General features: G+C 35.0%; 2 protein-coding genes across 3 annotated transcripts; one reads left to right on the forward strand and one right to left on the reverse strand.

Moving 5' to 3' along the window:
• The first annotated feature begins 605 nt into the window (after positions 1–605).
• On the forward strand, positions 606–11,277 carry LOC139134631 (nuclear transcription factor Y subunit beta-like). Its single transcript, XM_070701566.1, has 9 exons — positions 606–777; positions 3,142–3,240; positions 3,406–3,497; positions 5,301–5,455; positions 6,839–6,906; positions 7,873–8,002; positions 8,330–8,405; positions 8,970–9,061; positions 9,768–11,277. Exons 2-9 carry the CDS (start codon positions 3,149–3,151, stop codon positions 9,792–9,794), a joined length of 732 nt encoding a protein of 243 aa, XP_070557667.1. The 5' UTR covers positions 606–777; positions 3,142–3,148; the 3' UTR covers positions 9,795–11,277.
• A 2,642-nt stretch (positions 11,278–13,919) lies between these two features.
• Positions 13,920–26,321, reverse strand: LOC139134628 (HMG box-containing protein 1-like). 2 transcript variants are annotated; one of them, XM_070701562.1, is made up of 10 exons: positions 26,244–26,321; positions 24,619–24,818; positions 24,041–24,162; positions 19,772–20,054; positions 19,073–19,335; positions 18,470–18,760; positions 17,585–17,729; positions 17,006–17,257; positions 15,995–16,139; positions 13,920–15,395 (listed from the first exon to the last, which is right to left on the reverse strand). In XM_070701562.1, the coding sequence occupies exons 1-10, from the start codon at positions 26,289–26,291 to the stop codon at positions 15,387–15,389; spliced, it is 1,758 nt and encodes a 585-aa protein (XP_070557663.1). In that variant the 5' UTR covers positions 26,292–26,321; the 3' UTR covers positions 13,920–15,386. The 2 variants fall into 2 exon arrangements, with proteins under 2 accessions (XP_070557663.1, XP_070557664.1); XM_070701563.1 differs by lacking the exons at positions 24,041–24,162; positions 24,619–24,818; positions 26,244–26,321 and adding an exon at positions 23,375–23,505.
• Positions 26,322–26,508: the final 187 nt, after the last annotated feature.

A 26,508-nucleotide genomic window follows, 5' to 3' on the forward strand; every position in this document is an offset into this window, starting at 1 on the left:
CGGTGTACACTCCCAAGTTTCTCTGAACTTGCTGCGTCTCTAATCAGAGGTGAACCATAAAATCGTCGGCGGTGCGAGTTATCTCATCATTTACTCTCCCCTCGTACGCCCAATTCGTAAACAATATCTTTCATTTAATCTATTTAATGCCATCTTTGAATAAAATGACAATCCCAAACTGACAAACTCTGTCACATTTCAAACAGAGCCGCACACTTGTAAACCAGATTGAAACTGCTACCATTTGGAGGGTCTATGCATTCGATGCATTCGCAAGGGACCTGTGCAGCGAACATGGAGGTAAAAAGACGTCCGTATATTGCACGAGCCATGTGTAAACACTCATCTCTACCGCCTATTTATTAAGATTATTCACGTCTAATATGAAATTTCACCAGAAAGAGGTCGACTTTTGCATTCAAAACGACAAGCCGATGATGTCGTGTTAAATCTGTGTAAAATTTTTCGTCTGATTCTCCCATGTTTGGAACCGCAGTGTACCTAGGCTTTCTTATACTCGCATAGATGTGCATGTGTTCCGTTCTACCTCCATATTTAACGCCATGGTTGCAACAATGGGGGTGCAAGTTGGTAACGGTAACGGCGACTATGTAGTCTTTTGTTTCCCACCTACACGACCAGCCATTAGCGTTCTTCAATAGTGTCATACTTGCTGCTTACTGGCTGACAGTTTGTCTTGTTAAAATACCCAAACCAACCAACCAACTTGTAGATCAACAATCATCCAGGCCTTGTCATTCTTCACCAATAGTTACGGTGAGTTCTTTTGAGCTCCAAATTTAAAGATTATTAGGCATGAGTCATGACTGTGCAGATCGCAGTCCCGCCGTACTCATCATGCATCACTTTGTTCTCGAGTGATCGCGGCCGCTCATTGTTGACAGACGCCATGCCGCGTAAAGCTGTGATATATCGTTGACCCAAGGAGGAATTAAAAAAAAAAGAGATTTTTACCACTCATAGAGTATCTGGCCCCGGTATCTGAGTAATAATGATAACGTAATTCCTGTATTTTAACGAATGCAAATTTCACGGATGTTCTTTACACTGATGTCGAGAATGTAAGACGTACATGCTAACACAGTAACAGTGCAAAGTGCAAGTAGATTGTGAACAGAGTTATTAATCTCAAAAAGCAGGGAAGCTCAACAGTACAGGCTGCGCTTTCAGTTTCACTTCGACTTTTTCAAACGTGTAAAAATCCTGGGCACCAACTACCATTATTATATGTACTATGATGTAACTACTCACTTGGACGAAATTTTGTTACCTGCTGTTATGTTCCCCATCCCTTACATGTAAATGAAACCATGGAGTTTCTCTGCTACCTCCATGATGAAACAAACACAGCATGCCTTGTACTTGTGTGTAGATGTGAATTTACTACAGGTAACAGTAGCAACGGTTTCAGAAAGTAACTTGGTTACATCATGATTGCCATTTACCAAGGCAGTTCTTTTATGTAATAAGCCATAGCACATATTTATGTTGACTTTGATGATGAAATATGTATTATACATAAGATAAATTGTATTATGGAATCCTTTATGTGGTTGAATTACATGCATTTCTTGAGCACTTGGCATATTATTTTCTTCGACAGAATAGTGTAAATTTCTTGTCATGTGCACAACAAACCATAAAAATTAATACTAAAGATTGCTGACTTGTCTCTGCAATACACAAAATCATTCCCTATCTCAGAAAAGTAATGGCAAATAGACTGTCAAGCTTTAAAGGGACAAAAGTCGCTCTTTTTTGTACCTTTTTTTGATATTAACATGGAATACTTGCATGAAGTCACTAGGCGTACAATATTGAAACAGTATATACATGTAACTGAAAAAAGTGTCAAAACTTACTGCTTTGAAAAGTGCAAAACAGATGATTTTGTTTCTGACTTCTTGGCAAAATGAATTTTTCCTATACCTACATGCATTCTTATGATAAATAAATGTTGCCACAATGTGAAAGAAAGCTGCAATCCTCATCTATGATGTGAAGGGTAGTGTCAGTTAAGATCTCTGCACAAAAGCTTGTATGACATCCAAACTGTATGTTCAGCAATGCATGGTAAAACGTAAAAGTTGTGCACGGAACTTGATTTTTTTGTTCCAAACTGTAAAATATTTTACTGAATGTTTAATCTTGTCTTGCTGCAAGTAGAGTTGAGGTTGTGCAGACCCTTTTTCAGCATATTTTAAGAAGTCAAACAACACAAACTACTTTTATTTCAAACAAAATTACGAAAAAGCTAAAAAAGAGCAACTTTGTCCCCTTAATGAATTATGTAGCTCTTTTTAGGACATTAACAGTATTTGTAATGTCATATTGACATGATTTCAATAATCAACACAATGTAGGGCCCTAATGCTGAAGTAAGCATGACACTTCAAAAATGATATTTTTGTATTCAAATTTATAACGAACCCATTTTCTGTATTTGGAAAAAATACTTAAAGGGGCTATGGAGTCCAATTTCTTAAAGTCTTCCTTCATTCATGGAGAATAGTGGTTGTAGTGATAAGTTACTAAACCTTTCAGTAACTCTCAGAATTCAAAGACTTGCCACTTTTTTATGATTCATAACTTAATGGTAGGTCGTTCGCAGTTGTAATGTAACACACTCTGTTGTATGGCATGGATCTTTTATCCTTTTTCTTTTCATCCAACTTTGTTCACATTTTTTATTTTGTCTCAGATGTATCATAAAGCAATTTCTCCCTGTGTATGTTGAACAGTAATAAAAAGCAACAGCTGAACAATGAGGAAACACTGCAAATTGATGTAAAATCAATGAAAATTTATTCATCAGTGGAAAAAAAAACTCAACATAGAAAGAGTAACAATGAAATTACATGTTATACAGGTGTTTACTTAAGTTCACTGAGGTTGATAAATATTTTTAGAAACTGTGGTTATGTTTTCGTCCCCTAACGTAACTTCATTATTGGAATGCGGCAAGCCAAACTTGGTAATAATGACTTTGAAAATCTCAGGTCAGCCCATCTGAAACCAAAGTGCTGCTATGTGTATGTTCTCCTTTCACTTTGCCATCCCTTATTGTAAGGTATTGTCACTTAACCACTGGTGATGACTCAAAAGTCTCTAACTTTACAGTCATAGAATGGAAGGCACAGCAGATAATACGGCAGTTGAAGATCAAACGGCTCTTCAACAGGCAACAGAAGCACATGGAGAAGGAGCAGAGGCATTGGAGTAAGTCACCTGTCTTCAGTTTGAACAGTGCTACTATATAGTGTATAAGTGGAGCTTGACTTGACTCTTATCTACAATGAAGTTAAAATTTAATATCAACCAAAACATTACCAATAATGCAAGTACACAAGTAATTGTTGCAATTGTTTTGTTGTCTCTCAATAGCATGGCTGTCATAGAGGGTGCTGACCATGGTGACACAGCAAGTCTTGGCATATCAAATGACTACAATTTGTACGTACAGTCAAATCCTGATGGTATGTGTTCAAATTGATTCTATTTCACTTACACTGTACATCTCATTAACCCTTTTCCTGCCAGACAGTATCACTTTCCCATCAGCCTGGTCTGTTATAGCATCTTTTTTCCAAAAAAATCAAGTTTACAGTATTGTAAAAAGTTTTCAACAGCTTTCAAATGTACAGTATTATGTTAAAATACACCATATGGAATATGTTGTGTTTCATTAATTTTAATCATCTTGACCTGATGGTGAAATATGGACTTGGGAGGAAAAGGGTTAAACGAACAGCAGCTACATCTTTTGACAATATCTTTGAGTATTCTTATTACCGGTACACAGTATGTGAGTCAACCAACCACACTTTCTTGTTTAACTGCCTAAAGCACGTTAAAATACCCATTTCTCAGCTTGTCAACATAGTCTGTAAAGTGTAAAGTACAATATTATTATTAACATCAACATTTTACTCTGTGATAAATTTTACTTGTCAACAATAACAGTCCTAGCCCTGACTCTAGACAAAGTGTTTTGGCTCGGAGTTCTTTTTACCTTAGCCTGGCTACACATATAGACTGTGTTAATAATCCAGACACTGGGCAATTCAACATGATTTAATGAGTTGAAAAAGTAACTGTCATTAATAGACGAAACAAAAGTACTCCAAAAATCATCAAAAATTACGGCTACTGTCCGCTTAAACACTGCACTATTGGAATGATATGTTATCGAAAGTCATTGATTGGGGGCGCTCTTCCCCATTCGGCTAACAGGCACAAGCACTCGGCAGTAATGCATTGTGCAACCCTTATGATTATATCATTATCAAGTAGTCTAGACATTTTTTAATCAGTCTCAGTGACTCATTTTGTTCTGTCAATTTGGGTAATATAATTCTATAATCAATGATATCTTCAAATATTTACTCATGCAGAAATTGCACCAACCATGAAAAACTTAATGTTATGCTATAAGATTGTAGCTTTTGTGAAGTTGTCTTGTCAATGCAATGGTTTTAGAGCAAAAAGGTATGACAATGGTAGGAATTTCTGTGTATGATCGCATGATAGAGGAGAAAGATTTCTACCCTAATGATGTCAATGGTATGATCCATGAATGTAGTTTGTATTGAAGGTAGAAAAGAGTGCATGGCTGTGTTTATGTCCTGTTTACAAGTGTTATCTATCTGTGAAGGCAGGTTTGTAGTTGTTACTGAGAATTCTGTGTATCTTAGTGTAATTTCACCTTTGAAAACAATAAGGACGAAAGCTTAACCATCTGAATTGACAATTTTATGTAAATAATCAGGGTTCTATATGTTTATAAACTCCTCAATCATAATGATCTAAGGTTCAAGTAAACTAGGCTGGAAGGAAGTTAGTGTAGGAGTGCCCTCATGGATAGACCTTCCTATCCAATCCATTGATTGTGTGAGCGGAGCAATCATTCACCTCAAAATTAATCTTGTACAATACTTCACACAAAAAGGGTGTTGTGTTCATGGAAATCTACAGTCTTTATTTCAAATTAAAAATAATAATTGGCAATAGTACAGAAGTCAAAGCTCAAAGTATTGACAATGGCGACCTGATTGATCACAGTGTACCAAAGCATAGTGACAGCACATTGAAACAGAGTGGTGACTACGCCACTATGATTGTATGCTTGGGAGAACACTGAGATTAACCCTATGCAGTTAAATGTTTATGACAAAAATTGCATCCATTTCATGCTTTCACAAGTGAAGTTATTTTTACTAAAACAAAGTGCTTGTAAAATTTAAAATACTTTCCCCTCATGTTGAACAATATAATTGCAGGTGGTACTGCAGCAGATGAGAGCATTCACAGTGCTGCTGGTGAAGGTGATGAAACAGAAAAGGGAGGCAGTTCACCTCTCAGAGAACAAGACAGATTTTTACCAATTGCTAATGTCAACAGAATTATGAAGAAATCCATCCCCAAAACTGGCAAGGTAATTCATAGATGTCATCATAGAACCTTTTCTCTTTCACACACACACACACACACACACACACACACACACACACACACACACACACACACAAAGTATGTTTGGTACCTATTACTTGAGTTTCATGCAATCACATGATCGTCAGATAGATTTTATCGTCTGAAATATGCTTCAGGCGCTAAGTATCAAGTTGGGTCAAACCATTTGAGGTGATTGGCTGGATGGAAATTTGACAAGTAAAATTTGCGTTCTTGTTGCCTTCTTTGAGACCAACTCAGAATGCCTGTTTAACATGTTGGACTTATCTGCATTCATTATGAATAGCTTCTCTGTTACATAAAGATTGCATTTCTTAGGCACATAGGAGTATCTTCTTGCTTTTTAGAGATTGACCATGATATCTTGAATGGTTAGTCCTTAGAATTCAAGTACCGGACATACTTCAATAATTCTGTGCTGTTAAGATATATCTTGCTTTGGAAAGATTGGACATGATTTGCATAGTTTGTTTTAACCCTTTCACCCCAGTTCCCTTTATACAGGTCCAACTTTACCATAGAAAACAATGGATTCGGGATAAACCATGGTGGTGAAAGGGTTAAATGTTGTCAGATAGTTGTCAGTTGTATACAAAATATCAACAGCCGTATTATATGCACACACATAAAGGGTATATACATATTGTAAAATATGTGATATTTACCGTAAAGAAAATGTCGCCAGGGGTTGTTCAATGTTGTGTTCCCACTTTGCATGTCTTGTGTTACTCTCTATCTATTAACACATTGCAGTAAAGCCATCAATAGAAAGTATAAGTAGCTTTTAGTTTTAAACAATGCTTGTGGGTCACAAGTGAAAATGCAAAAGTTCACAGTTAAAGCCCCCACTCAATTATCAGATTTATCTAATATAAATATTAGTTACTTGATGAAATATTCAATGGAAAACAAAAGAATGACAAACTGTTAATGGGCTATTGACACATTTACTAATGCAAGAACCAGGGATTGAGAAGGGCGCCTTTAAATTAAGTGGAAAACCATTTCTGCCTAAATGACATAATTTCACTTTTTGAACTTCTTGGACAATCTGAAATGGTCCCTTACATTTCAGGGTTTTGTAAACAAAGGCTGTTGATAGTAGAGAGAATTATTGTACTTTTGGTACTTTAGCTTAAGGTACTATAGTATACTGCATACTATAACTTCAGTGATCTGAAAATGTGCCTGGTCCGACTACAGAAGAACAAACGATGTGACATAGAACGTAAATGTGATTAACTTCCTTTTTTTGGCTAAAATATGTATCTTTCAATAAAATCATCTACAAGGTCAACAAAAGCTGCATATCTTTCAGTAAACTTTGAGGTCAACTTTTTTTCAGATTGCCAAAGATGCCAAAGAGTGTGTCCAAGAATGTGTGTCAGAATTCATCAGTTTTATAACCAGCGAGTATCCTTTCTAATTGCTTCAGGCAGTGGTATTTGTTCACTCTTCAAGTGATTTTCTGCAATTGAATGGTGATTTCAATTGTCCTTTTAGTTTTGAAAACTCATGAAGTTTTAGATATATCAGCTCATCAGAAAGTTTTGTACTTGGCAGTATCTTTGAAATTTCATTTAGTGAAGTACATTTTATCATTGCATATGCTGTTCATGGAAATTTTCCCTCCACTTTCCACAAAGAGATATTAGTGTCAGATACATTGAGAGGCCATGATTACATATAAATCTTAAAAAGGAGTGAATTTTAAGATTCAGATTTCCCAGAAATTCAATGGGTATAGTAACCAACTACCGGTACCGTTAATCATAGCTTGAAACAGTGTAATTAGTTTGTTAATTGATTGCTACTGGAGGTTTTCTGACAATTTGAAAGATTGAATCTTGTGTGAGGTTGATCTGTTTCCATGCATATCTTTGGAAATTATCTGTTTCCTCCTAATACAGCAAAGTTATCAAGAAGAAAACTACAGAATTTTCTCTCTATGATTCTAGACACATGCTGGATCAGATTCATATGACCAGTCTTTTTTTCCAAAAGAACAAGATAGCATCTGACAGCAGACAAAAGTCAATGAATATTATAGTACATTTCTAATTGTGAAGGTGTCACAAAGTTACAAAGTTGTTTAGTACATCTGCCATTTGCATATTGTCTCATTGTTCATGAAAAAAAAACTTTTTGAAAGTTTTTGATAGAAAGTGAGTCAATATTTCAGCCCACTGTCCAGTGTAGGCTTTATGCCTTTGAAATCATGTGTTAGTCAAAAAGTTGATAAAGTTGATGACAGCATCCGTAGTTGTATGTTGCTGAAGTGTCTGGTTCCTGGTCTGCTGACCTAAATTATGAATGTCTATCGAGAAAAATCTGATGATTCAAAGTTTTAGCATGACCTTGACTCCAAGTGCCAATCAGAGCCAGCGAGAGATGTCATCAAGAGAAAAGAAAGACCATTAACGGAGAAGACATATTGTTTGCAATGTCGACGCTGGGTTTTGATAACTATGTTGAACCACTCAAAACATACCTTCAAAAATACAGAGAGGTGAGAACATGTTCATAATGATGTGACTGTTGTTGATACAGTGCCAGTATTCAGTTGTCTCTGTCGTTGGTAATATTTCATTTCAAACTATAAAAAACTATTATTCCCTGAACAATTTACTATGTACTTTTGCTGACAGGTTTTAAAGTACATGTTGTGAATAAAAATTGATGTGCTGAAAGCGAAACTGAATATGAACATAGCACTAAGTGCAGGACATCTTTTTCCCCATCAGTCAAGGAAATGAGAAAACCTCTTGTTGGTTATTGTTGTATGGCTGTACCACCAATTCATATCAACACTAATGTACACCTTTTTCTTGCTCAGTCAATGAAGGGAGAAAAATCACTTGCATCAGGTGCACCTGAGAGGATAGCAGAGGAATTGGAAGAAGATCAGTTTTGTAAGCAACATCTTGCCAAGTCAATATTTTTATCAAGAAAGTCATGTCCTCTTAACGGCATCGGTCAGACGTCAGATTGTCTTGCCAGAAAATTTACTTACTAGATTACAATTTCAGTGGAACATAAAAGGCTATGACACCTCCATAATCCTCTTACAGACTAGAACAAACTCAATCCCTGGGATTGAATCCCCGACCTTTAAATGTATATTTGTTCTGATGTGATAAAATTTAACCTGGGCAGTTTTCACCATGTTGCAGTTTAGAGAAAAAGAAAAAATCCTGAGCAGTAATATAAATATATTGCTTAATATTTCAAAAAGAACTAAGACACTAAGCACAAGCAGTTCATTATTGAAGACCACTGCATTTGACAATTATTCTAAAGAAACTGTGGTTTTAGTGCAATCTGTAGCCAAAAGTCGCTGTATATATACTTGGGTAAGCTTTGTGACCATGGAGAAAGTTCAGTATCCCTCAGAATTTTCATTTGTCAATTGATTAATTGATTTGCAGTGTTTGTTGACAGCTCATCTATACGTTGATTCATTTGGCTCTTTTCAGCTGCACACACATTGGCGGCAGCCGCAGGGAACTTGATAGACCCACAGGCAGCATCACAAGGCATCACCTATGCAACTACTTACCAGGGCCAGGTGAGTCCTTACTTATAAGCAAATTTACTCATGCTCAGTGCTTCTTTGAGTTCCATTTTGATGTATTCTCAATAAAGCTTGTCAACTAATCATCGTGAACCAAATGCAGTAGCATTTGGTGGAAAGTTTTGCTGTATCAGTTTTTTTTTGTGGAGTAATTTCACAGCAGGAATGGTTATGTCAAACAAAATGCATAAGAAAGATAACGCAGTAATGACATTCATGTTTGTAAGTAACCATTTGGTGAAAAGCATATCTTTATCAAAAGATGTTTTGTATCATTAAGATGCAATGAAAAATAGCACTGCAATGTGCAGATATAGACACTCACTAGTTGCAATGTTTTGTACACACATAGTCGATGTTTGAAATATCATGGCAGTACACAAAATTCACTGGTTCACGTGACTTTAACAAAATTCATATGAACCCTATTTCCAGAATAAAATACAAAAACGAAAAGCAACACCAAACAAAAGAGAGAAAGCTCTGCAAGATTTTACCATCAGCTTAATTCATATGCGTGTACTGTAATCACAATGAATATGTGATTTGCAGCAAAGATTTTCAGAAAAAAACACCTATTCTGCAGTGTTGCCTAGAATTATGCGTGAAATCCATCAATGTGGCTCAGAACTAGTCTTCTTGTTTCATTTCAAGCAGATCATATCCAAGTAAGGCATCTTTTTTCTCCATTTGTCTGCAGATTGGACAAGCTCTGTCATTCACATAGGAAAGGGAGAGATCTGTGCAATTAGTGTTATTTTATCATTCACCATCGTTGAAGATGGTAACATTTCCTTCAAGGCATACAAGCTCTCTTCTCATCTGCAGACAGAAGTTGAAAGTCCTCAGCGTTCAGTGCCAGGTTGTTTATTTTCTACTTATGGACAATTTAATATTAAAAAAACGTATTATCAGTACCTATGTATTTTTAAAAATTGTTTGCCAATAACATTCTAAATTACTTCCTTCACATGTATGTTTATTTTCTATAGTTTATTTTCTTTACACAACATGGGACTGTTCTCCACATGCCATCATATGACATACAGGCTGTGTTACCATAATAGCAGATATTGAAAGTGACCATAGAACAGTGATTACCTTTCCTTCACTTCCGTGTAAAATTTCAGGAAATTTATTTGTAATGATGAGTCAGAATTCCTTGAAATGGCAGAACATAGACAAAGTCCTAGAACAGTCAACCCCGGGCCATTTGCCTTGTTAAAATCCAACCAGTCAATGGCAAATATTCAGGGTACCGCCATCCTGAAACCTCATGAAAACATGTATGGATTCAATTACTGTAGCTGACTCATTAATAAACTACATGCAATATTGATGTGTGATATCAGATTTGGGAGAACAGTTCTAAAAAACTTCTCAAGCAATATTGATAGGATGTGTTATCTTTATTTGGATAATCAGTATGATAGCTAGCTCCTCTGTCAACGTGGGCTGTATTTATTTTACTGTAAGTGCTGTGTAGTTCCTAGTTTACAGCTTTGAATAAAAAAAATATCCAATTTCATACTGTCTTTCTCGTGTTATTTTCATATTGTTTTGTGATGTTGTACAATTGACCTTGAAATTGCTTTGTAGAATCGTCAGGGTAATCTGGTCTGTAGTTTGTCATGTGTTTTGACAGTATATTTGAAGAGCTTGATCCGGTTTGTACGGTTTGTATTGGTCACCGATCATTTTGATGTACAGTCACACATATGTACTCACTATAATCAAACTAGTATATGTGAACACAGATGAGTGTATTAATGGTGTCTTTTGTGTGTTTGTAAATATACAACAATAAAGAAATGTACACACATAACAAAGTAGAATTTAATGGCCACCCTCTTGTTTATTACTTAAGAGTAGGAATTCAGCTGTTACCATTGTATGGCAAACTGGATCCCAATAAAATATCACTGCAGAATCAGTTCCAACAGGGAACTTTTCACAAATAAATACTGTGTCAACAAATATTATTCACTCACTCAACAACAATCCAAGGGCATAACAATAATACGAACCACTGAAGTAAGTTGTACAAGACAATGAGAAAACATGATAACAACAAATAATAACATGGCAGTAAACTGCCGTTTGCATAGAGATATCTGTGTACATGGATCATGTTTGCTATATCCAAACTTCAGCAGCACTCTTTTCTGCAATTTTTAGTACTTAATTTGTGATGACAATGAATACCTGTATAGGACTTCTGCTTTGCTTTGAAGCAAGATATACTACTTGCATAAAACTTAAGAAAGATGAGAAAAATGTCAACATCCAGGCTGTAAAGGTGAAATGAGTGCCTTGCAAGGATCTGAGCTGAATTGACTGAGTGGAATGCAACAGATATGATAATTAGATCTACAAGATGAATTTGTAGGGCATTAAGACACACTATGTGGCTGTGTCTTTCAGTTTAATGAGGCATAAAGTCATAGTCACAAATGATTACTTATGTATGCAAACAATTTATAAAACCTTCCAGCATAAACTTACACTATGCACAAAGTAGCACTGCAATTTTAAACTTAATTCATTGGTGAAACCCACCTGAATTGCATTAAAAAAGTCTTTAGGTTTAACAAAACTTGTCACCACTTGACAGTTGGACATTTACATGAAAACACCTCCGGATTGTTGGGCACAAATTTTCAGCTAGACTGATGAGCATTCCCAAATATTTCAGTTATTTGATGAATGCATGGCATCTTTAGTGATGGATACATCTCGGCATTCTGTGACTGACATATTGACATTGTTGACATTAGATCATTCACTGCTACACTGTGACATGCAGAATCAACAAAGTCCAGAATGAATCAATATTGCTGAAAACGGCATGTCTTGATTTCTTTGAACAGAATTTTCAATCTCTAAGGTTCAACAAACTTGAAAAAGTTGAAAATCAAAGAACCATTTGATACTGATATTAACATTATCATGACAATACATGTATTGTAATTATCAATTTCAAGTACACTATATAGACGTTGAGTGATTCTGACCTTTCAATAGTTTACCCCTATTTCCAAGTGTGGAGGTCCAACATCAACATTCAAAACAAATAGCACAAGGCAAAACCATGGTGGTGATAGGGCTAATTAATATTGTTAATGATATTTTGCACTGAAGTGGAATGATAGGGTGTGCTTAAAATGCATAATTTAGCTGCCAATTATCTAGTTAGGTCCAAATATAAAAGACATGTTAAACAAAGGGGTGGTCGACTGAATGATAAATGCAAAGCTATGTTTTGGAAATCTATGCTTTCTCTAGCAAAACTAAGCTATCTTTGAAGAGAGAAATGATTTTCATTGCATTATCTCATCCACACTGATAAATATTACAGCATAATAGCAGAAAGAGTACAATATTTTTTTTCAATGTTTCTAAATGCTGGATATACTCAATAGCTGCCAGAAATTAAACACTGTCTCAACAAAGAATAATGAAGTGATGTGAAACAGAAAATTGTACAAATTTTCTTCTTGAGACAAGTTCTCTTGAAAGGATTGATGGATTAATGAACTTTTGAGTCTGTATGCATGCAAGGAAATCTAAAGAAAAGGCTATCAGGGCAATTACAATATCACCAAAGAAAGGCAAACTCTAAAATGTAACTTTGCTTGTATATGTAATGACAGTTTCCATTTTTCAAGAGTTTCGATAATATAACAAACTGTATTAATTTGAAACCTAAAGAAAGGCGTTATGAAATGGAAATTTTGTATCAAATTGCTGGTGTAAGAAAAAAGTCACTCACAATATAGGCTTCCCCTAATACTACTGATCTAATTGAGGCAACTTCAAGGGCAAGGTTGGTTAATTGCATATATCTCATATTTTCACCATTGATCCCATAAATTGCTTTGATGTTGGTAGAGTTTGTCATCAGGGCTAAGCTTCCTTGTTCATTTAACAAGTGTAGCCAATGACCCCTCTACATTCAGTACCTGCTACCTGCTCAATAAAACATGCAAACACCACCAATAAACATTGGCCAAACCATAGTCCCTCCATCACAAAGTGTATATAGCCAAACAAAGTAAATGGGGTGGTTCTGGCATCTCAAGATACTATCTGGTTCTGTTCAAATTGGTATACAACAGTGACACAAATAAACACATTTCAAGTTGACCAGTAGTGAGGTTGATAAGAAGACAATTATAGCTTGCGATGCATTTTTAAATCTTATTATGAGCATGCTTGAGAGAAAGAAAATTACCATTGAATTCCTGATTCTCATTACAAACAATTACATCACTTATCTACCCTTCCCCTTTAAATATTTGCAACATGCAAAGATAGCCAAGTTGGCTGTGTATTAACCACAGGCTAAAAAAACTTACTCAAGGAAAATTTAAATGTGATCATACAACTGTGGCAACAAAACTAATCTAATGAATGTTTGTATTATAGTTTTTTCAATCGTTAATAGTCATTCTTTATCAAGAAAACAGTTCACACATTGTATGGAGAGAACATTGCTTTGTTGTTGACCATGGACTGTGTTAATAATATTGTTGCACTTATGAAATATGCAAAATTCTCAGAGAGATGATGTCAAAATAACTCACCCCTGTTCCTTTTTTTCTTGTTAAACCCTGCCCCTTTCTTCCTTTTTGTTGCTTGTGTTTGCTTCATGTTCCAGTTTGAATTTGTGCATTTTAAAGTTTTGGTTGTTTAATGTTAAGGGCAGATAGAATATTTGAAATTACATCATTTATCATATGCCACATGCATAGATGTTTTGTCAAAAGGTTAGAAGATTTTTAAAGTATTTCAAACCCAGGACTGATCCGGCTTCTTTCTGAATAAAGGCAGAGTTCTGTTTTGATACGAGTATGCTTGAGAATTCTTTATACGTGTATTGTGCATAATGTGGCTTTAGCAAAAACTGTGGCCGTTACAAAACATGGAAACTATACCAAGTCAAATTTGAACAGTTGATCTTTCAGTAAAATCTGATGAAACCTGATATGTGTACAGCTTAGAAATGATTGCTAAGGGAATTTTTGAAATACTCATGAAAGACATGATTTGTGTAAATTATGTTTTCTACAACTACACAGATGAATTAGAGACCACCTGAGTCAAAAAGGTGGCTGACATTATACATAGATATTAACAGTAACAGAAACACAACAGGAAAAAATACAACTCTGGCAACAAATCTTCAAAAAAATGCAATAAGAAATTTGGAAGCTGGCAAATACCATAAGATAAGGCTAATTAGGTGATGATTAAACCTCTACTGAATACTATTTCACTGAATTAATAACATCATCTTGTATCTATTGACTTTCAAAAAACCATCCATCTTGTAATGTTTACTTTAAGACAACAACCATATTGTAGTATTGACACTCTTTCACCAGTCACACTACTGCCTCTTATGCTGATAATCATGGAGAAATGTTACAAATAGTACATGCTTGGCATGTGATTTTCATTGATGTTTTATACTGTAGAATACGGTACATCCTGAGAGTCCAAACCATGGAACCACTCACGGTATAGCCTTTGTTTGCTGAAAGGACACTGCTTTGGTATTTTCCTGCACTGTCATTTGTATTGCTCTCATGGTAAACAATTAGTACCAGTAAATTCTTGATTATTATGGACTTTCCAACAACAAATATGAAACATAAATTATATTAATGTATCATTGGTTGCTAAGACACTCTCGATATATCCCTTAATCTATAGTTTAGCAAAGTTTTCAAAGCAGAACAAAATCCCATCCCTGAGATCCTCATCATAGGATCATAGCAAACAATAGCAATACTGTAATTATGATGATATTTTAGAGTATCAAGGAACACAAAAGATAGCAAACACTGTACAGTTATCCATAAATAACACCTGCATAGATAAGTTCTTTATGTTAAAAAAAAGCATTTGATTCACTCAGCCAGAATTTTTACAATCAAAATTTACAAACTTTTAAAATATTAGTATTTAAAACATTCTGTATTCATAATTAAAAGACACACTTGGTATTATTATTATTTTATACAAATAGATGTTGCAAAGTAAAATATAGTACTGTATCAATAAATATTTTACACTGTATTTTGCAACATTATTTTAAAAGAGACACACATTGTGTGTAACATCCCCAAGTTGCTATTTACAATATACAGCCCCTGTCTTTGTACAAAATAATACAATAATATCAACTGTGGTGGTCAGCACCTTGGTAGGCATACATATGGCACCCTAGCCACAGAGAGCTATTGTCCGATGATACGTGCCATGGAGTGTTTGTGGTGGTTGATGGGGAGGTGCAGTTTGGTTTTCCCTGATGTCAAAGTGACTGCAAAAAATCAAAACAGAAAGTGAAACTTTGGAGGCTTATTCTGGACTCTCTCTCTATATATAAGGTTATAATCATTTCATCAGGGTACGAATATGAACATGCTCATAAGAATAAATGAAACATACACTTTCATTTTTGTTGTTTACATTCACATGGTTTCAACTTTTATACCATCTCTCATAATTCATTTTTCATCAGATGAGTTATGAGTACTTCAACTGGCTTTCCGGTTCAACTCATGTTTACAAATTCATTTTGACATTTAATCAATAAAACTTTCTATGATATGGCAAAGTCTCTAACTCATTTTTGTTTTTAACCCTTTGAGTGCCAAAGTCAATTTTTGTCGACTGTATAAAATGTGACCTAGACAATTTTTGTTAAATCTTTTCCAAATTTTTTTTTCAAACACTGTTGCCAATGAAGAGTAATGTCAATTTGGTCAAAAATTACCAAAAAATGACATAAAATTTCTAAAAATTGGTAATACGTTGCACTAGAATTTTGGTGGGAAAAATTACAGCCCTCAAAGGGTTTACACTTTTAAATTACATCATGGTAAATTGGTCATGAAACAGGAGTTGTATTACACTCACGGTTGAACTTGACCTCTTTCTTTTCCAGCAATCAGGGTGAATCTTTTTGTGTTCTTCAGCTAGCACCTTGGCTTCCTGAGCATAAACTCTTCTTTCTTCCACTTTCATTTTCTTCCATCGATCACCAAGTATCACACTGATAGCCCTACAAACAGTGAAGTAAAACACCATCATTGATGCCCCCTGTGACTTCTTTAACCAAGAACCAAAGCCAGTTCAAAGACATCCTGATTCCACAGGAACAGCTTGCAATTGTTTAATAATTATTGTTATCAACTGGGCAAATTTCTCACCTCGAATATTGACATTGGGCTATGTGCCTGTGTAACCTAGATATGTATCTTCACATCATTTTGTAAGTTGCAAATTAATTGGTCCATGCCGTTTACTATTTAAAATGCATAAAATTTTACACCAGTTTGATAGCAGGAGCATGCAATAAAGGTTGTGATTGCCAGTCTGATGGTTGGTACAACACTCCATTTTAAAAGGGCAATGTAACTCTTTTTTGAGGTTTGTTTATTAACTTTGTTTGATATGAAAAGTTTGTGTGGTTTGACATCTTCAAATATACTGAAATACTGGTCAACTGTGCACAACCTCAACTCTGCTTGCAGCAAGACAAGATTAAACATTCAGTGACACATTTTATGGTCTGTACCAAGTGTACAACTCTCACTATGCAAACTGCTGAACATACACTGTTACACAAAGTGGGGACCTCAATGGTCATAAACAAAATTATCTGTTTGAATTCAGCAACAGTGGAGGGACTGTGATTCAGCAAAGGGGGAATTTTTGACACTTTTGTCATGCACCGCTGTCATTTTGTACACTGAACAACTTCATGCAAGTATTCCATGTTTTCGTGATATCACAAAAAGGTCAAAAAGAGCGACTTTGTCCCTTTAGGCACCATTTCAACTCCACTCAAGGAAATTCATTCACAGCTTGCACAGAAGTCATGAAATGTAACTTGTAAACTGGATTCTACAGTACGTCATCACTTACCTGTTGTCTTTGCCAGGATAGAGCTGGGTATACTCTAATCGAAATTTTTTTGCAAACAGCATGAATGCATTCATTGGTCGTTTGCCACGGCTGGGTTCAGCTTTATATTTCTTCTGTCTGTTTGGTGAGACTGGAGTGCCTGTTTTTGTAGGTGATGTGGGTGATTTGGGACTTGTTTCTAAATCTCTGCGGTGTCTAGCCATGCTGCTGAGTGCAAGGACAGCTGAGGAGTCCATTGGTGTGAAGTCAAAACTGCACATGAAATGGAAAAGAGCTTAATATATTTTACAGGAAAGAGCAGAAAGCTGCATAGTTTTATAGAAACAATATCATAATGAAAAATCCCTGATGTACTTTGATGAAACAGAACTATATGGAGACACTGAAAAAAGGCTATAATACTAAAGCTGAATGTAATCAATGTAATCAATGTAATAGTGCCTTGAAAAGAATAATGTTGATTAAGAGCAAACTTTATACATATGTTCTTTGCTATAAATACTGTACTCATGAGAGGTCATTTCTGATGTTAAAAGTAGGATGTGATATGCTTTACCACAACCAGTAAATAACAATTACCTTTTGAAGCTTTCAAAAACCTCAGAATCCAGAAAACTGATAGCTTCTGGATGTGAAGGTGCAAGGCACATATCACCACATTCTAACTCGCAACATGGAATACCATACTTCTCCACTGTCAAACATGGATTATAAGAGGACCATCCTGTAGGAAAGAAAAAAGTCCAAAAATGGTGCATATGTTATTCAATGAAAAATAATACCTTAATATTTCCAGATCATAATTTATAAATAATTTTGTTATGTTTTGACTAATCATACCTCTGCTGGGAATTACAAACTGATTATTATCACAGTATATCATGCAATAAAAGTGTAAAACCTGAATTTGAAACAATGGAGTCTATGTAGAATAATACAGTAATACAGTAATACTACTGATACAGTTTCCATTACTGAGAGGAACCTGATGAGCAATAGAGCCTAACAAATTGTGCTATAATTGTTATACATTTCAGCTTATCTTGTTTGCTATGACATGCTATATGCCTTACCCAGAATATCAATGCATTAGTCTGTGATTAAATACATGAAGTGTGATTAGATAGGTATTCATTTAGCAATCACTTCACACTTAGTAAGAATCTAAAATTTAAAGCTCTTAAACAACGATTCTTTGAAATACGCATAAATTTCCTTGAAGAAAGATAAAGAAATTTCTGATTTGTTCGCTTAACAAGTATAGAATAGGAATACATGTCTATGTCATGGTCTGTTTGTAGCTTAAAGACAGCCACTTTTTGTTTCAACTTTGAAGCATATTTCTGTCGGAAATGTAAAACAGACAAGATTCAAAAATATCAAACATCTCAAGACTGTCTTTGTTTGAGCATTTGAAGTTTCAAACACATTATTACAAAAGCAAAACTGCTTGTTGTTTCGTACCTTTGTCTTTCACATAGAATGGATGTTCTAATTCACATTCTGTGACAATATAAGGCTGATTGGGTAAATCTGGACTCATTGTTAGTGTTATGATATTGTCCTTGTGGGGGTTGGGTTCCTCAATCTTGACGATTCGCAGACCATTGGGTGCATACCCTGATGTTGAAGACTGACCCCTGCCCTCACTGTCTTGATGCTGATTGGCTTGTGCTGCTAGAGTTTCATTGTTGCCAATGTCTTCAGCCAATCGCCAATCAGTTTTTGGCCCTGATGTAAAATGCACTCTTGTTCCTGCATAATTAAGAGAATTACAATGTTAGATCGACACTTTTCAAAGACTGGCAGGTATATACCTGACACTTGAATAGATGCCAAGTTTTGATAAATCCTATAAATAAATTTAAAATAATTCAGAAAAGTGCTGCCACTCTGCATTTGGTCATGAGGCAAACCATATAGATGTAATTGCTAGTATAGTGTCTTCATTTAGTTTTGAAGCAAATGGCTATTTCAAGAACATCACTGCTATACAGGAACTGGCTGTAAATTGAACCATTTGTAGTGAGAATTATCTTGGTTTCCTTTGCACTATGAGGACATTACCTTTCAGAAAACATTGCCACACAGCAGTTGGCCAGGAATGGGACCAGGTACCACTGGAACTTTCACTGACTTTGGGTGACGCTGGAAATGGTGATGATGATGTAACTCTGGATTCGTCTTCAACAAGAGCTTCATTGCTGGTTGAAATTGATGACGAAGGGTAGATAACTTCAAAATGATCAATAAGGGCTGGTGGAGGACTTGGGGATCTTGGTGGCTTGGCATAGCTATGTAGTGATCTATCAATAGTGGATACTGAACTTCTGCAATAGAAGGAGAATTGATCAGTCAAAATAAATTATGCATCTCTGAGGTTAATAACAGTGCTGCCTCTGAAAATATAATACTGATGGTGAGAATTCTCCTTGGTGTGTAAAAAGTTTAACATGTATTGGTATTGGGTTTATGCAAAATATTCTCCTGACAAAATCAGAGATCTTTTATGTTGAAAGTTTACTGATTATACATGGGAAACTGTGAAGTATGGTGGATGCAGACTGTAAATTGACATTTACTCATAGTTGATGTGCCCTTTATGCACTAAGAAGCTTATGCAACAGACAAAATTCATCAGATCACTACAAACCGGAGCATGTATATACCGGTACACCTTGGAGTTTTGATTTAAGGAAAAATTCTTTGAAGTATTCATAAAGAAGGCAATACATAACATCATTATTTTACTTTTCTTAAGCATACCTTGAGAGAGATGTTTTCTGAAGCAAGGGACTTTGTGGACTTGTTGCAATGATGGCCAACTCAGTTAACCAATTCATGTTGGTTGGTTGGCTGTGGTTGGTGCCAGGTTCTGTCTCCTCACTGCTTGACATGGGGGAATGGCTTGACGTTGGTGAATTGGCACTTTCATGAATTGTCGTCGATGGCTCCTCAAAGTACGAAGCGCTTGTGTCTATCATTAAAGCATGAGGGATGTATTTCATTTTCTTTGGAGTTTCCATCGAAGGTAGATCACTTGTTTCAGCTGGAAAAATAATATTTATCACTACCATGAAACAGATGTGAAAAATAAAATAGCGAGCATATTCTTTTAGCGAGCATATTCTTTCCCTACTGTTTAAGTTTAACAAAACCAGAACTAGCTATGCCTATAGTACCCTATTATTTGTTGTTAATGAGAAAATGAGGTGAAAGAATTAGCATAAATTTCAATAATTCTTCCTCAGCTCAATTCCAAAAATTGAACTGTTTTTTATGGTTGATGCCAATAGTTTGATAACAGAATACTATCATCTCAAATTTACACATATGATATCAATAAATGTGTAGAATCAGAAGTTAAATTCTAAGTTGCTGATTATTTTCTTGACAATATCAATTGTGTGAATTGTTTGCATATTTCAAAATCTAGATTAAGAACATTTTGGATATTAAAAGGCTAGATAGGTATCCTTGTAGATTTGGCGATAAACGAACACTCCTATTGAGCAAAACACCTGAGCAACAAATAACTCAACAGCAAAGTTGATAAACTGTTATCACAAATATGACCATCATAATTATATTAAATAAATCAATTAATGAAAAAAATAAAATATCTGTCAGTTAAAGTGGAAAATAGCACTAACTCTAAAAATGGATGAGTTGCTATAAATAAATACCCACACTACGGTATACAGTGATATATTAGTAATGTTAATTCCTTCAGCTATGACACTTCTGTCTACAGGGCACTGGGTCATAAGCCTAAATGTTTTGACCTGTACTTTTTAACAACATGTTTTGTTACTCTGTGTTTTAGTCCTATCTGTCAATCTTTGTGTCTATATGTCAAAAGGTGAATCCCACAATCAGGCGAAGGTTTTAACTGTAATTAAACCAATCCTTTATTTGAAACTTTTTTTATTACAATTTAGTTACAGTTTTCAAACTGAGTTGGCAACTTTTTAACTTATTGAGGAAATTTAGTGAGATCGTCAAACAAAAGATTTTCAAAAATGACCTCTTGCCAATATAGAGATTCTAAAGAAATTTGATAACATGTGATAAATAAAGTCAGCATATTATATCATTAATAAAAAGTACATCAAAACTTTTATAATTGATTTGATATATTCATTTTAAAATATATTAGGAAGTGCATCATCAATTTCAAAAAATGACAAGAACTGAAGAAGTGTACTGTGACCTGCTTTTCAATAATTTCATGATTGTATTTTTGTATCAAACTAGAGCTTTGCATAGCCGTACAGTACAGAGTTTACAATTGACTTTTTGAGCAAAGATGATGTGCATTGAACAGTTACTTGGACATATCTTTAATTACAATAAAGTACCAACTTTTTCAGTTATCACTTCTGCAGCTCTATAAGCGGTATGCATTGTTTCTTTTGTTTTACATGCAGGTTAGATAATTCTAGTTACTTTTTCAATTTCTAAGATATCATTTTGCTCCATTGAACTGTGATAGTGACATCTTGCCGTGAGTATGCACTTTCTTCTTGCAGTATGACCTGAATTGTATCTTGGCCAGGGACCTTATCAATGACAATGAAATTACCATGAAAATGAAATTGAAACTTCAGCAATGCTGAGGACTTCCAGTTATCACATTCAGGTTCAGGTCAGAAAGAAGGAACATGTATTATCAACCTAACTGACAACAATTAGGAAAATTTTGGATACTATGAATAAACATGAACAGTTGTGTGGATACCTAAAAGTTTCAGGTAGGTGAAATACAATGAAAATTGTTTATCATTTGAAATAACTATGTTTCTCTACAGAATACCTCTTGCAAAATACAGTTCCCTAAAATATGGTCAAACTCAGCCAAAACAAATAGCATGTGTACATTACGATTAGAATGTGTAAGACAGGTAAAGATTCTCCGATACTAGGATGGATTGTATGTGACAGGTATAATAAACCTCTTGATAAGTGCTGACATACTGAGATAAAGGTATCAGAGTAATGAATTTCAGTTGTAGGTAAATTGCATTCATAGTGGGAAGTATTGTACCAAAAAACAGTATAGATAAACAAAGACTTCAAATATTTCAAAAAACAGTAGCAGACATGACATTAAAAAATATACTTACACAAGTGTGACAACTTGACTATACCTTAAACATACTTTAAAATTTAACGTAAGGACAAAAATTATTGTTGTGATTTGATAATGTATTACATCACTTGTGCAGCAAGTCACCCTTTGTTTTGACTGTATTTTGACTTGTAAACTATTGATTTGAATGCCTTAACTGCAAACCAATTGAAAAGGTCACAGTACAGGTTGTTTCTACTGTTTTTGTATTGGAAAATGGATGGTGTGTCTCTGTACTTGCCATGATAAAAGTGAACAGTCCACAACGCCACAGTAGTAAATTTTGAATTTGTGATGTTAGTATACAAGCTGCATATTGGCTACTCATATGCCTGTTGCTTCACATTGCATTGTCTATGTTTATCTTCAAATGCTTTCCTATATAAAAATAAATCTCCTTACTAAGTTACTAAACTCTGTATTGAACCCAAGCCATGACAAGACTTGTAATGTTAATTGATGATTACAGTTGTGATATGCACTGTGAGTACAAGAGGTCACACTATCGATTAGAGGCTGTAGAAAGGTCACACAGTATCATTTATCAAGATCTAATTATCCTTGTACAGATACACTTCACTTTGTGACTTTTGTGTTGCAATTGATAACTACTGTTACCTCCACTTAATGTGGCAAAGTTTGCCTCCTATTAACGGATTATCCAAGACTTTATCTTCAATTATTATAGAGTTTTTTGTGTTCATCCATTGATTTTAAACTATTATCCCCATTAACTCTGTGACTTCTCTAGCTGTTATCTAGGCACCAGTTTGCTTATTAACCAACAATATTAAAATATTTACTTTGTTTACTAATGAGCCACAGAAGCTTGTTAAATCTGTGCTATAGTTTTAGGAATCAAATTCACCAAATTGACACAGAAATCTTGAGAAACAAAATAATTGTACACAAAATCACAAAAGGGGATCTTGATATTACCGGTTTATCAGATTGACATTGAAACTAGCCTGAAGTGAAAGTGAAATAATTAAGTGAGAGCAATACAATTCAAAATAACTAGACCTACCCTCTGCCAATGAGATAATCAGTAATATTGCAAACCTTTTTGAAGGTTTATTACTGAAAACTATATGTTATTAAATCAGTTTGATTGTTCTTCAGATCTTTATCTGTGATAGACATTACACTGTTCATGGCCTAACACATCAAATTTTTAAGCAGTTTCTCAGCGGTTGTCATGTTCTGTTCTTTGTCAATGTTAAACAATAAAACCTCACCTTTCTCCATAATTACCTCCACTCTGGTCAGACCATCTGACTGATTCAAAATACATTTCTAAAATCTTGCTGAATATCAACTTTTGAAATGGGGCACTAACAGCTGATAAATTGGAAAGTTTGAATGAATTTAAATGCCATAGTACCGGTCTCCAACAATGCTATTAAAGCCCTTTTACACTGAATGCCTATTCAAACACCCACAGCTATTGTTAACCTTGCAGCCACAATTCAGCTACTAACAATGGACCACAAAGAACCTTTGCATAAATATCTGCATACGTAATTTAAGTGAAACCAATAGTGGTGCTGCCAACTATCCTGGGGTCAGTAATGTGAGGTCATCAGCATTACTATCCTAACTTCTTGAAGTGTAATGGGAGACAACATACCATGAATACAGGATGTATGATTTTTCTGTGAAACAATTATGATACTGTTTCTCAAAAGTGTAAGGCATTTCTCGAACAGCATTTTGGAAAGCAACAAGAAATATTGATAAGCATTTTCCCATTCAGGGTAAGGTCTCATTTGTTTGCTTGTTTTGGCATCTTTTACAATGAATTAAATTAGATTCTGACAAATTATCACATGTAATTTCATTATTTTATATGTACTGCTTGCATCACCATATATGAATTAAAGATGAAAGAAAACCTCTCTTACCACTTTGGTTATTTGGCAAATTTCTTCCGATGATTTCTTCATAACTTACAGCTGGTTGTTCAATAATACTGATATTTCCCCCACATTTTGTCTTTTCAAGGTGGTACTTAAGGCCGTTGGCACTGAAAGAAAAATGTTATTATCAAATTTTAACCAGGGCAGCTGAAATGAATGGTGCGCAGAGTATTAAATTTGTTCATATCATATTAATTGTTGATAGCAAGTTCTTGATGACAGATCAGCTGGTGTGTCAATATATAAATCTACAACTTCATATATTTTATTCAGTATGCACCCCTGCAATCAAATATTTGATACAATGACCTTGACATTAAGATTAGAATTAACATGTCCACAAGTTTACATACCTGTCTTTGAGAATTTATTTATCACAATTTATATTAAACACTCTGAATTTTACTCATGTGAGGAAATGCAATTATTCTTGTATGTTGATTCTATATCAGATAACACTGCTTTATAATAACATTTAGCCAATATTTCAGAAGGAAAGAATAAAAAAGACATTAAAATAAAATTTGTTGCCATAAACACTAATTGAAAACATTTTTCCTTACCTTTTAAAAGTTTTCAAGCACTTGCTGCACGAATATGGCCTTGTTTCTTCGTGTGTTTTAATGTGATACCTCAGACCAGGCGAGCTACTGAGAACTTTATCACATCCTTCTGTTGGACACTTCAAAAGTTTCTGTGTTGATGACTCTTGATTCTGTGCAAACTGGAGCATTTTTTCTGTTTTGTTGTGTGGTCTCGATTTCTGTGGCATGAATATGTGGACATAATCTCACATGAGTAAAAATTTGCTTGTATTTCATCACGGTCTGTCGAAATATTGGTTACAGACAAACGTTCAGATTCTACTGTGGTTGCGAAATACAAACAATCGAAATACTGTTTACAGTTATCATGACTGCCCTAATTTGCTTTGTTTACATTTCACAGACTTTCACACCTCATATCAATTGCATTTATCCAACAGCATGGCAAACCACAGTGTGATCTCCGGGTCCCTATCTCGTGAGTTTCAGTTCTGTGCGTACGTGCAGTTGACATAATACAACACAACTATTGGGAATTCAATGTTTTCTATGTAGTGGTTCTGCATTTTAAACAAATTAAAAAAAAATATTACACAGAATTTTTACACATGAAGGTAGCTCGCTAAAATGTCTATTATACACTGTGTAAATGTAATGACACTACCGGCGAAATATGACAGAAAACGTACGTGTATATCTGATGAAATTCTTGCGCACTGTGCCACTTGAAGTATGACTTCGCATATCGAAGCCGGTCAACCTCGGTACGGCGCTAGGCCACAGTTTATCATGTAGCTTCTCTGATGGTCACTGTGTCTACGCAAATTGCCATTAAATTAAAAAAATATCGCCGACACGCGTAGAAAACTTTGTCATCAAAAGAAACAATATGTGTAATGTAAATGACGACTTGTTGATTTTTCGCATAATAACTAAGTTACAAGAAGTATGTTTCTAATACTTGTAACAGTTGACATTTCATAGGTTACACAAGGCTATGTAACACCAACACTAATATTACAGCTAATGAATGAACCTAACGCAACTATGATGTCATGGTGTGTTTCTTTTTAGATGTTCGAAATTGCAAGTTTTAATCTTCTGATGATGTACGTCAGCTACTGGGTCGATTTACGGAAGTAAAATAGTAAAACTAGGCTTAAATGATGGCCAATGCTGTCTCGAACGCAGCTCGTTTGCGATGAATGAAACCGCAGTCGCTGTGTTGGGTTCCGCACTTCATTCAAAACAACACCGAAAGAACACACTAAAATCATTACAAAGTGACAGAATCAGGCAAAACGTCAGGTACATGGTGATTACTCGTGTTATAAGTGTGACGTTTAAAATATATTCGCCTCTTGTCACAACCTCCAGTACCTAATTCCCCTTATTCAACTGCATCAATGAAATAGTAAGACTGACAGACGGCAAAATCTATCGCCGAGAGACGTAGTAATTGCGATTATTCAACTGATTGTACTGTGAAAGTCGTAATTAAGAACAACATGCATGCCAAAAAAATGCTGCTGCTTCAGAAAATTACATCAGAATTTTTGGTAATTTCTTCTGATTGAAAGCCGTTCAGCAAACCAAAGTTTTTGAAAATTTTTCTCGAGAAAGTTTATAGGCAAAATACTTACCACAACCGACGCCATGATGGCTATTGTTGAACGTCTGTAGGGACGCATAGTAACCGTAAATAACTCGCAAGCTTATTGGTAATTGTAGGTCACATGGCTTCGTAAAAGTAACATGATTGGTCAGTTTTTTAAAATGTTGCATACATAAGAGGACTGGCTCTTCTTTTACTTGTCAATCATACGCTGTTGTGGACAAGTATACCAAGCGGTCAGCACCCCCAAAAATGCTGCCTCGCAAAAATATTTTTCACCCATGGCGAAACAA

This window comes from Ptychodera flava, chromosome 6, assembly GCF_041260155.1.
Source record: "Ptychodera flava strain L36383 chromosome 6, AS_Pfla_20210202, whole genome shotgun sequence".
NCBI lineage: Eukaryota > Metazoa > Hemichordata > Enteropneusta > Ptychoderidae > Ptychodera > Ptychodera flava.

Excerpts from the sequence above, each read along its gene's own strand:
- LOC139134631 (XM_070701566.1), top strand. The coding sequence starts at position 3,149 with ATGGAAGGCACAGCAGATAATACGGCAGTTGAAGATCAAACGGCTCTT. Across the intron at positions 5,456-6,838 it reads CCATCCCCAAAACTGGCAAG|ATTGCCAAAGATGCCAAAGA; the intron begins GTAATTCATAGA and ends ACTTTTTTTCAG. Across the intron at positions 8,406-8,969 it reads ATTGGAAGAAGATCAGTTTT|CTGCACACACATTGGCGGCA; the intron begins GTAAGCAACATC and ends GGCTCTTTTCAG.
- LOC139134628 (XM_070701562.1), bottom strand. The coding sequence starts at position 26,291 with ATGCGTCCCTACAGACGTTCAACAATAGCCATCATGGCGTCGGTTGTG. Across the intron at positions 24,163-24,618 it reads TGCTTGAAAACTTTTAAAAG|TGCCAACGGCCTTAAGTACC; the intron begins GTAAGGAAAAAT and ends TTTTTCTTTCAG. Across the intron at positions 18,761-19,072 it reads GTGGCAATGTTTTCTGAAAG|GAACAAGAGTGCATTTTACA; the intron begins GTAATGTCCTCA and ends TTAATTATGCAG.